This window comes from Seriola lalandi, unplaced genomic scaffold (genome assembly GCF_002814215.2).
Source record: "Seriola lalandi dorsalis isolate HSWRI2012SDOR001 ecotype SW California unplaced genomic scaffold, Sedor1 jcf7180002054695, whole genome shotgun sequence".
Taxonomy (NCBI): Eukaryota; Metazoa; Chordata; class Actinopteri; order Carangiformes; family Carangidae; genus Seriola; species Seriola lalandi.
In genome coordinates this window covers 447,358-460,075 of record NW_019525248.1, presented here as the reverse complement: position 1 = coordinate 460,075, position 12,718 = coordinate 447,358, and the positions used below count along the sequence as shown (strand labels likewise).

Genomic DNA, 12,718 nt, shown 5'->3' with positions numbered 1-12,718 from the left:
ATGCTTGTCTGAAATATGCAGCTGTAATCCTTGTCCTCAAGTGCATCTGCTTTGCATTCAGTGCAAGCCATGGATCTGCAGTGCTAAGCCACCAGATAATAACTAAGCCACCAGAAAGTGAGTTTAAGATCAACTTCAAAACCAAACTCGAATAATTCAGCTGACAAAAATCAGGAAATTAATTGCTGAATAAAAGATAAGAGTGGAGGGCACAGAATACAAACAACCCTCAGTCACAGGTAGCTGGACACAGAAAACTGAAATGCATCACATTGAAGTCTGCATGCTGTATGTGCCATAATAACACTTACTGTACTCAGCTTGCAGATTTACATCAATAAGAAATGACAGCAGCAAATTTGGTGGAAAGAGGGGGAAGTGCACAGATTTTTCCAGTTGAGAAAAAGCAAGAGCGTTACTTGAAATATAACATTATGTCTCACGGCTGCCTCAGATTAAAGCCTCAGAATAAAGATGCTGCTGTAGTTGGTAAAACCGGTATCTCCTCTTCCTCTATGACAGCTGAATGTTGGTTTCCTTTTCAGTTACTTAAACTGATCTGTGGTTTGAAGTTAAAGGAATAGTCTGACATTTCGACCTGAGAGATTGATACCACATCCTGTTTGCATAATAAATATGGAGCTACAGCCAGGAAATGGTAATCTTAGTTTAGCAAACATTGGAAACAGCTGGCCTTGCTTCAAAAATGAGCAAAGCAAAGTGAATTTTCGCCTTTTGTCATTCCCATCTTTCCACTGACTTTATATCCAATCGCAGCCCTTCTAAAATGCAGCTAGTGTTCTGACTGAACATAGAGAGACTCCAGGAAGTCACTGCTGTCGGCCAAAAAACAGTAATAGCACCTAACCCTCAGTAAAAAACAAAACTTTTGCACTTGTACAGATTAAACAATCCGGATACACCATGTTAATCAGAGGCAGTAGGTGTATGCGTGGACTTTTGCTGTACCTTCTTCTTTGATTTAAAGACGTTACATCTGAAGGAGTTACTGGAGCCATCTCTTGCGATGTAGCTGAAGATCTTCAAGTCCTGGGAGTCATGAGACACGTAGAAAATCCTGGAAACAGCCAATTTAAATACTGAATACAAGTTACACAAACCTGAAAATGTTCAAGATTTTACATGATCCACCACTTTCTCCACCGTTAATATCCTCATAACTGTATTAAAAATCAGGGAGAAAGAACTGACCTAATGCAGATATAAATCAAATGTAAGGGGGAATATTTATTGTATAATGCTTTATACAAATACATGCTTCTACACTACTCTATACTCTTTGTGTCTTATACTGTAAAAATATGCTGTCCTGACTGGTTCTGTCCCCGCTGACAACCGAGCAGCGCCATATTCTGCAGTAGAGGCAGAGCAAAGGGTCAGAGCCGCATCTCCATCTGCAGATCCACTGCTATAAAACATCTCCAGTACGAACCAGCCAAACTAATTATTACCATCTACTACTGAAAGTCACATGGTAGAGAGAGTACTATATATCCTCACTGCAGAACCCCCCCCCCCACACACACACACACACACACAGAAACACATGCAAGGATAAATTAACACATGCAGTTGTGTGATGAGGTGTGGCTTGAGATCCTCCCACAGACGTATACATAATTTACAAACACACACACACACACACACACACACACAAATGTCTAAGTGCACACACTTAGATGTTTAATGTTAAGACACTTTAAAGTGGCTGCCAACAGCTTTCCAACTCTGAGATTTCCATTTTCATGAAGAGGCTTATTAGCCATAAAAAAAACTGACATTCATGAAGTAAAAAAAATACATTATTTCACAGTTCTCTGTACCACAAATCACACTTTAATATCTACTCAGCACCTGACTGCTACTATTATCTTCACACTTTACAGTTTAATTGCTGTGAGTTGTTAAGCAGTGAGTGACAGCCTCACAGGCACGAAGATGATGAGTTGTCAGGCTCCGTTGCCACAGAGTAGATCGGTCTTTAGGCCGACGTGCTGAGATATTTGTCAAACCAACTGAAACTTCGTCGTTCACTCGGTCTCAACAAACCAAATACAAATACTATCTGAGATCAGAAAGCCTCTCTGAAAAAAATGATGTGCTAGTATACGAACATATGCTTTACCATCTACATGCACCAGCTATAGATTATTCATTATGCTGTTTTATGAATGTAACTGCATTTGGCGTGCATAGTACATTCAAGCACATTAGTCCTGTATGGTTAAGTACATGCGATGGGCTAGAAATATGAAGCAATCTCAGAGTTTGAGAACATAATTTCCACTATAACATCTTCTGTCCACTCACAGTAATTACTTTGGTTAGAGCTAACAACAACATGCTAAGTGCAAAGACCAGACTCGACTGAACATCAGACAGTTTAATCCCCTGGGTCCATAAAGGAAGCTGCAAAGATGGTGAGATGTTATATTGTCATACAGTATGAACACAGTAACTGAGGTGTGACTAACCTGTATATGGGATCATGCATTATTAGCATCTTGCTCTCATCCCATGTCCATTCTTTCCTCTGCGTATGAAACAGACAATCACTCTTAAGCAATGATAAAATGTCTCATATCAAAAGAAGTTATATATTTATCATTATCAATATGCAAAAACTGGTCAACTTTAAAGCTGAAACATTGAATCCAGTGGAGAGAATTATCATTTCTCTTCTTTGTTCATCACTAGTGAGTTACCTTCTGCTTCTTCCTCAGCATCACCTTGACCCCGTCCACAGACACCACAATGCTGACCTTCTTCTTCTTGATGTTCTTGGCCTTGAATTCATACTGAGAAAGCAGATAAAAAAAACAGTACATCAAAATATTAGTATTAGAGGTAGACAGATAAATTGGTCAGGCCAATATATTGGCTGATATCGGCTTATTTCAGCTATACTAGTTGAGTTTTGGGCCAACAAATTACAGTACATAATTTGTCCACCAGAGAGCACTGACAAGTTCATTTTAACACTGTAAAATATCCTGTAAAATATTATTATGCACTTTTATGCACCTTGGTCATAATTTGAAAAATATAATAATAATAAAAAATATATGTATAATATGTGTTAATGTTAAATAACTATCGGCTAATAGTTATTTGGATTTTTTAAACTCTCAAATATTGATATTGGTAACAGTTTCACAAATCCAGTATAATCGAGCTATGATAACCATTACACATTAAAAGTATTTTATCTTTCAATATGAAATAAGTCAAAAGCTAAAAAAGGTTTCATTAAAACCATTTTCGTTGCAGCTGATTACACAGAACTGAACAAAAAGGCACCAAGAGTCATAATCTCACAAGACCTGAAAAACCACTTCTTTCACCACAGTAAAACACCTTTTGATTCACATCATACTAGGGCGGCAACTAATAATTATTTTCATTATTGATCACAAGCTCCCATTGCCCAAGATCAATATTGCAAACACACACCTTTTACCATCATATAAGACAACGAAAAGCGAGAAACGTAACACTGGAGCGGCTGGAACCAGCAAATTTCCTCGAAAAATTGTGAGAATATTCATCAATTATAAATTCTTGCAGATTAATTTTCTGTTAATCAACTAATCAGTGAATTAACTGATTGTTTTACCTCTATGATTAAGAACGTTCTCAGACATACAGTCACACTACACACACACACACACACTCACTCACTCACTTGCACTACTCCGCCTCTTTGTTGCAGTGAGTGACCTGAGTATATGTACTGAGCACAGTTGGCATGCTGACAGAATTAAGGCCATAAATGGGAACAATCTGTCAGCATTAAAACATGATCTGCAGTGCACTTTAATATATCAGCATCTTTAATAGCCGGGCAGCTCACAATAACAACTCTGACAAAGTCTGCTGTAGCCAAGACAACTAAAAAAAAAAAAAACAACTTTTCTATAGCTCTCTGATGAGAGGAAGGACACTAGGAAAATTGGATGACAAAGACAGTATTGAATGTAATTGGTCAAGATTCCCAGGTCTGTATCAAGTATCATGTTATAAACTGAAAGTGACAGGAAATTATCATGTAGCCTGCAGCTGAACCACGTCTCTGCTTCTCAGGGACACAGAAGAGACACTACACCAGCTAAATTAATCAACAACATTTCAGTAAGAAGCCCAGGATATGGGTTTGCCTCCCTTCTGTTTGGTGGTTCAGAACAGCTGTGTCTGCACTGAGTGACTAACACGTTTCCACCCCGTCAGCTGGCCAAGCTCTCTGCTGAGGAACTTAACAAGTCTGGCCCGTCGACTCAAGTCAGCGTCACTTTCAAACATGAAGCAGCGTTCAGCTCTCGTTACTCAACGGCTATCAAGGCCTACAGTGTGACTGTCAGCTAATGGCCTCCTGACTGTAGATTCATATTTAGTGCAGAGATGTGAGAGTGGGATCAATCCTCTCATCTCACTCTTGGCAAGACAAGTGAAAAAGCATATTTCCCAAAATGGTTTACTACTCCAAGTTTTCTTCTTTTTTTTTTGCCTCGAGGCACAAGAAACAAGTTGTGGACATAACATTGACCTTATTATCACCTTTTATGTTGATACGGCTAACTTGTTAGCAGACAGTTGCTTATTTACAAATCAAGCAATTAAAGAGAAGCATTGTCGTGTATTTGGAGTCATTTTTCTGTCCACTTGGTAAATGTAAATCCAATACTCACTGTTTTTAAAACTCTTTTGTTTTTAGTCTCTGCTAAATACTCCACCATGTTCGTCGGCCAACTGTCTCTGATGGTGCTGAGCAGGAAGTGGACAGTGAGTTTTTAGACCTTTTCTCTGGCAGCTGCCTGCTGCTGCTGAAACTACACCATAAGAACAGTAAAGTCTCTCCACCTCCCTACACCTGCACCCAAAGCTCATTGGCCCATGTCCATGTTCCCCATTGAGGTAACCAGTAAAAGTTCAGACAAGTTCACTTTTTTTCCAAAATCTCCTGCAGAGAAAGTTTGCAGCATTTCCTTCTGGAGCTGGCAGTGTCCCAGAAAATAACAAATGTCTAGTCTGATGTTTACCACATTCTGCCAAAATGTTAATATGCAGCAAAAGTGAATGGTCTCCACTCGAGCCAGAACAATAAGTAAAGGGAGGAGAGGTGAGAATGACGTGTTAAAGGGCAAAATGAATGCCAGCATGGAGACAAGGCAAAGGATAAGAGGACTGAAAAGTTAGAAGAGAGAGAAGATGGGAGGAGAGGTGAGCAGATACGAGGAGACAGAAGGAGAGGAGGTGAGGAGCTGTTGTTATATAAGGACCTCCTGCAAACTGTGACCTTTTAATCCAGCTACACAATGCTGCCATGGAACAATTAGCTGAGCATTACGAACAAGTCACGGCCTACCAGAGATGATTAGCAGATAGTTTTCATTTGTCCTCTGTGTGAACCTAGGATATGTCCCCACTGTCTGCGAATGTGTGCAGACAGACTGTGTGTACAGACTGACAGTAAATAAATGTCATGACTTAAATGAAGCAATTTTTGTATACGTTTCCACACTTTCTTTCATGCACATTTTTCTGCTTGTGTCTATTTGAAATGCCCTGCTCTCCCTGCCCTGGATCCATGGTGATTAAAGTTTTGGTCTCTAATTATACAGAACGGAATCCCGAGAGAGCTGATTAAAAAGAGAATAGGTTTAGACAGGGAGAGGAGGAAGCACACCGCAGAGATGGAGAGAAACGCTAGCCAGGGTTTTAAGAGGAGGAATGGAGAAGTGTTCATGCTGCAAAGTGAAGTATTACGGAGTTGAGATGAAAGGAAAGTGTCCAAGTGTGAAACCAAAAACCAGGTGCTGAGGCTCATTTATTTCTATTGTAGAATGCTTTTGAACCTGGTGTAAAAATCTACTGTTATTGAGAATACAGTATTTTCTCTGGTGTGAATAATCAGATGGAACAACTCAAAGAAATGCCACTGAGCAGAATAATGATTTTGGGCATCGAGCTGCCAGACGTGGAGCTCTGAAAGTGATCAAAGGAAGTAAAAGGCGATAAGAAGAGACAGCAATATAACTGAATGCATTAATTAGCAATAAACAAATTAAAGTTTAAGTTTAGAAACAATGTAAAGCTTTATACATTCCCATCCTTTAACCTCAAATCAGTTGGTTAAAAAAGAAAAGATTTTTTATTTTCTTCCTTTACCTCCAATAAGTTAAAAAATCAAAACTTTATTCATTTGATTTTAAATATTTACTTTATCTCTCAGTGGTGCAGTTGCCATCCAAATTTCTACCCAATTTTGCGAAAATGTTTTTACCAAAAAAATGGGAGCTCACCATATCTATAAGTACTGTGACACTGTGTGACTGGCTAGCTTACTACTGGTAGCTAAACATAATGAGCACCAGCCTTTTTAGTTAGTTAACATTTACCACAAAACTACATGAGTAAGTGGATGTATGTGTAAAATAACTGCTGAAGCATCAATGTCTACAGACTCTTTTAACAACAACCAAAGCATTTTAGTTGGCAAGCTAATGCTAACAAACTTAGCTATACAGCCAGAGTGGGTGAGAAGAAACAAACACACTGTCCATGCAGTATATGACCAACAAACCAACTACCTTTACTAGCACATCAGTGTCAAAACACTTACACACAGCTCTTTTATAATTCACAGTTCATGCCAGTATTCTGTTGAGGCAAAATGGGATTTTGCATCCAAAGTATGAAATTTTTATATTTTCTCTGCTTAAGTGCAAAGTGTTTTTGAAATATTCAGGCTTTTAATGCACTTGCATTGTTATGGGTTTTCTGGTATCAACAGTGGAACAAACAATTAAAAGCTCATGACATAAGTTTCCCCTAAGCCTCAGTATGTCAGGTTAGAAAACTTTCAGCAAAGTATGAAAATATTCCCGTTGCGGAGCTTAGTTTACTTTACTCCGCTGTTACAGACTCTGAAACTCTCTGAATTATGTTTGAGAAATTTAGGAAGACAGACTTTAGGAATAATGCATGAGTTGTAATGAAAAGTGTATGACTAATATGTGGATTGAACAGACATGCAAAAGGACACAGGATTTAAGTTCTAAGATGCTCTCTGCGAAGATTTGTCTTAAAACCTTAGAACTACGTCTCTAATGCCGCCGGTGAGCGATGCAGTGCTACAGCAATGTTCCAGCTCCAAGCAAACAGACTGCTAGCATTTATTTCAAATCTCTCTGTTTGGATTTGTGCATTTCAGCCATCAGACTCATCAGTCTTCCCAGACAGCGTAACAAATTTCAGTCAGCGTCCCTCTCTGCAATGTATAATGAAAGCGTCAGGCAGAATAGTGATGGCTGTTGCTATGTGCACAAAAAGAGGAAAGGGAAAGCTGGATCTCAGTAGGATATTTGATCCCAGTGTTATCAACTTAAAACAGCAACAAATATATTACAAGATCAAAACTGGAGGAGAAAAGAGGTCATTTACTTTTTTATTTGTAATCTCTGAGCAAGCCAAGACAATAGAATTTACTGTGACAGTTTCAGAGCAGCTTCTTTTTGTGGCATGAATAACAAACTATGAGCAAAGCCAACTACGATCACTATTTAATAACTGAAAGTCATCAAGAGCGGAGGGTGACAGCTGCTAAATCAGCTGCTTTAAGCTCCTTTGTCTATTTACCGCTACATATAATTATTAGTCAAATTGTACAAAATGAGACACACTGAAAATGGCTTAATCTTCCCTCACTGGATGAGCAATATTAACTGAACTTTACATCATCACAGTCCTGAAGTAAAGCTTCATTCAGTATCAAGGAAACCCATTACTCATTATGTTTCATTACTCCACTTCCAATCTAATAGCTGCAAGCCACATTCACACACACACACTCATACAGGACTTCTTCTCTACACGTACACTGCTTTTTACACACACACACACACACACACACACACACACACACACACACACACACCAATGTTACATTGGGGTCAATTTGGGGTCCAGTATGTTGTCCAAGGACACTTCAATGTGCGGACAGGAAGAACCAGGAATTGAACCGTTGATTTTCCAATTAGCCTTGGGTCTTTCCGTCTGTACATCCGCCGGACTAGCAGCGCTAATGCTCACTGATTTTTACTCAATCCATACAGAGACCGAAATGTAAAAATGACAAGATGTGGTTTGTAAGCTTTTAGAGGGTTTTATCTTTGGACAAAGCTCAGATAGCTGTTAACCCTAGCCGTCACCTCTGATGCTTTTAAATGTAAAGAGCGGTGCTTTGTTACCATTGGGAGACAGACATTTTGAATTCTAAACACCCACTTTCGAAGAAATCGATATACTCCAGATCCAAAGTTAGAAACTATTATTAACCACTTTCAGTGTATTCACACGGGTATGATTATGAGTACGATTACAATACATTACAATTCGTCACGATCCACTCACACATAAAGCATAAAGTCTCAGAGGAGACTGTAGAGGACGTCCCAGAGGACATGAGGGACTCCTCTTTCCTAGAGTCAGTCAGTCATTACGTGGAAGTGCCTGTACTGCAGATACTGTAAAAAAAAAAAAATCAATCTCCTGCCTCCTGTCAACAGCCCTTTAATGAAAGGACACTGATTCCTATAGTCAGTGCTGTTTGGTTCCAGCTTGAAAGTTTGACTTCAGAGAGATTTCAACAGCAAAGCTGGAAAGGGAGAATTTGTTTTCCCTTTGCTGTTAGTGGATATTTTTAGAGTCAATAAATGAGCATGGATTTAGGTTTTGCAAACCAAATCATGGAATAAGAAATCATGGGTAACCCCCCACGCCACTTCAACAAACCTGAAAAGCAGAGGAATGCGGGGGTGCATTGTGGGTCATTGATGCTCCCTGTAGTACCATTGAATCCATACAGGAGTCCACAATAGGCCCTATAGATCGCAACCTAGCAACCCCTTCATTACAATTCCCAGGATTTGGGGAGTCCCAAGGAATTTCACTGCTTTTTCCCTCAATTCAGGACACAAAGAGATGACTGTTGGGAGCAGAGCTGAGCTGAGAAACACAACAGCTGCCAAACAGCCTGGCATTTAATGTGAAAGAAGACTTCTTGGAAATCAGAGAAAGCAGGAAACAATTTGAAATGAAATTAGCGAATTTATTTATTTATTTATTAATTATATTTTTTTTTGAGAAGGAAATCACATGTTTTGGCAATCAATCAAGGACATGGTGCTTTAATCACTGCTGCTCAACTAGTCTCTCTCCCTGTGAGTGGTATTTTCAGACAAGGCCTCTGAGCCTCGTGGCCAAACCAGGAGGACGGAGTGACTCCCGTGACTGTGGAAGGGCCCAAACCTCCAGAGTGAACTGGCACGTCTCATCATTAGTCAGCAGGAGTATGTATGAGGAAGCAATTACTTCGACAGTCCCCACGGACGACGACCTTGGCCTACATCAGAAACGAAGGGGAGTTTGTGTTTGTGCACGCTGGCCGTGTTATTGTATGTGTGAAAAAGAGAAATAATATGATAAGGCAGCTAGATAGGCAAATGAAATAAAAAAGAAAGTGTGTGTGTGTGCGTGCGTGTGTGTATGTGTGTGTGTGCGCGTGCTTGCTGGTGCCTGTGTGTGCCTCCGTGAGTGGCTTCCGCCTGAGTGCAGATATCATGGATTGGACCCAGGGGCTCCAGTCTTTTGGCAGCCTCCAGTGAGCAGCAGCAGTCTGGTCCTGCGGGAGGGAGAGTGCTAACAGGAAACATCCTGCTCAAAAGGGGGCTTCTCGATGACAGCAGGGTTACACTCACTGGAATTTACTGCAAGAGCATAGGATTACTGGGGCTTTATTTATGAAGTAAAGATTTTTCAAACAAGAGTTTGGAATGGCTTTGATTTGTTTCTGTTCAGCTTTCATATTTCCTTGTCTTTTTTCCAACACGTTAATTCTTGATTTTAGTGATAAAATTCTTGTAGACAGATAAACAACCACAGCTGGCACTGACACTGCACCAGCTCCATCTGGGAGCTACAGCTGTTACTTTTCTAGATAAATGACTTTCATTACTTACACTGCAAGGGTGTTTATAGTGGCTGACGGACAGAATTGATCAATCGTGGCCTGCGTTAATACGGTTTGTCTGCACAGCAGGTAAAGAATGAAAGCTCCCAAACTCTGTGCAGTCATTACAACAAACCATGTGGCACACTCCATTGATCATCTCAATGTCCTTCCATCTCAAATTAAAGCAGCAAGGTCAGGAAGAATACCTGCCACGGCTGAAAACGGTGAGCGTGATGCGGGATGAGTCAACCCGTACCTCTGGAGAGGAGTCAGCTGCACTTGAAGCAGGCCTGTCAGAGGAAGCAGCTAAGCCCCGGTGCGGGCCCAGGCAGGCACTCCTCAAGTGTCTGCGCCTTTGCAGTGAGAATGGACCCACGCCTGAGTGACTCGCTGACAGGCGCAATGAAAGGACAGCCAGTCCCAGAGCGCTGACGGCGGCTACTCAAGGTTAGTCACATGGGACACGGAGGAAATACAAAAAGGAACAACCTGAGCATGCCAAGACTCACTTTCAATGACACGGGCTGCAGGGGCAGCAGCAATCCAGGATGTTATTTACATTATTTCATAACTTACAAAAACCCAAATCCAACGTGACGCAGCAGTGAGTAAGAATCTCATCTGTTTCTCAGATTTTTTTTAAACTCAGATGGGCTTCGACATGTTTTAAAAAAAGAAGAATCAATCAGGCATGTCTTCACTTCTGGAGGGATGGGGGAAAGCAGAACTACACCCACACCTGCAGTCGGCAGACTGTCTGACACAGAAATCATCAGCATAATCCCCTTCCAAGTTCCTGCATTAAGAGACGGTGGCAGTGTCTCCTTTAAATTCAAATCTGAGTCACGAGTGACCCCGCCGTCAGTGTTGGTGTGGTCGTGGCAAGAGGGGCTCACGTGAACACCTGTGGTACTGCGGTCAAGTACGAGGATTTTGGACTGGTGGTTTCAGGACCTGACAGATTTGATAATCATGGATTGTGCAGCTAATTATCAGGCAGTAATTAGGACGCCCCCTAGATCCTAACATAGGTTAAAGTCTCTTTCCACCCAAAAACGCATTTTCCTTATTGTTTCTTCACTCGGATGTTTTAGCTTCCAGTATTAGCATATTCATAGATTATGTATTTTTCAGACTCAGGGAAAAGTGGAGTGATCATGTAAATAGCTAAATCTTATGATATGAATTTTTTTAACAAGTGTTTATGTCAAAAAGACACAAAGACACTGTCTGTTTACACAAATGACTAGAGCTGAGTCAGTTGATTGACAGAGGTACAATGATCTGATAATCAAGTAATCATTGCAGCTATTTTTTTGACAAATATATTAAACATATGATGGCTCCAGCTTCTTATTAAATGTGAGGATTTGAGGCTTTTACTTTGTTAGTAAATTGAATATCTTTATTTTTTCTTCTGTTTATTTCGTTTTGTTTTTTTATTAATCAACAAAATAAATGAATCATTAGCTGCAGCCCTACGAACGACAGCAATTATTTCTTTCCACCCAACATGACCAATTTCCACTTTAACGCCAGGCAAGTGATGGATAATCTCACCTGCCAGCTGTAGTCTGCATCAGTGATGCACGCTGCTGCTTTAGAGGGCTTGTAAATAGATGCATATTATTCATAAAGTGCTTCACTGGCTCAACAAGTGAGGCTGTCTGGGCATCACTCAGGATTAAGTCAGCCAACAGTATATATTACAATAAAGAAGTCCTTTTAGCCTCGGTAAGCGCGTCTAGACTGGTGCATATTTTTCACACATCTGTCAAACCTGAGAGCAAACTGTGTGTCTAGATACAGAGAGGCTGGTGGGCTGAGGCCAGAGAGCAGCCAGAGGTCAACACAGGGACCACGGTGATATGAAGACGCTGATTGAGGTTCTGTCCAGTGCAGCAGTCTGGAAAATCAGCAGTCACAGTAATAGGATTACTGGGACGAACGTTTTTCAGTTCTCCGGCCCTAAAATCCCCTTACCACCAAGTGCAGGGGGGGGGGCACCCATCACCGATCTACATCCATAAACTGTAGGCTTATGTTACTATATGGTCAACATGATGACCTTAAGTTAGTGCAGCAGCAGATTCTGCAGTTTGAACGTAAATGAGTTTAAGGGGACGTTTAACTGCCATTTATAAAGAAAGCATAAACTATTTCAGTCATTTTTCAAATAAAAACTCCAAAACTCCTCTGGCTGCAGCTTCAACAGTGTGAGGATTAGCTGTGATATATCATTCTGAACTAAATATCTTTGGGTTTTGAACTGCCGGTCAGATGAAACAAGACATTTGAGGACGTCACTGTCCACTCTGGGGAAGCACGGTGGATATTTTTCACAATCTTTTTGACATTTCACAGACTAAACAATCAAGATAACAACGGACAGATCAATCTATTGCTGCCTTACACTACTCCAAAGATCATAACACTTTCCAAATCTGTTAGAATTGCTACAGGAAAATAAACTAGAAACATACAGTAGATGATTAACCATTTAAAAAAAAAAAAAAAAAGGGATTGATGATAACCTAGAATCTGTTAGGACTGGCTTGAGCATGTAATTGACGTAAATATTGGCACACATTTCTGTTGCCACACTGTAAGCTCTACAAGTCTGCCATCAGGCAAATACAAAACACAAATGTGAATGGACAGGACACTGGGGAGCCTACAGCTGGTGTG

General features: G+C 40.4%; 1 protein-coding gene across 1 annotated transcript in view; it reads right to left on the bottom strand.

Annotated features, from left to right (window-relative positions):
* Window positions 1-12,718, bottom strand: part of LOC111668033 (carboxyl-terminal PDZ ligand of neuronal nitric oxide synthase protein) — a 48,091-nt gene that overhangs the window by 22,299 nt on the left and 13,074 nt on the right. Inside the window, exons 3-5 of the mRNA XM_023423943.2 lie at window positions 2,727-2,819; window positions 2,496-2,554; window positions 970-1,078 (exon numbers count right to left, since the gene is read on the bottom strand). Coding sequence (XP_023279711.1) covers window positions 970-1,078; window positions 2,496-2,554; window positions 2,727-2,819 — 261 coding nt within the window. The remainder of the gene's footprint in view (window positions 1-969; window positions 1,079-2,495; window positions 2,555-2,726; window positions 2,820-12,718) is intronic.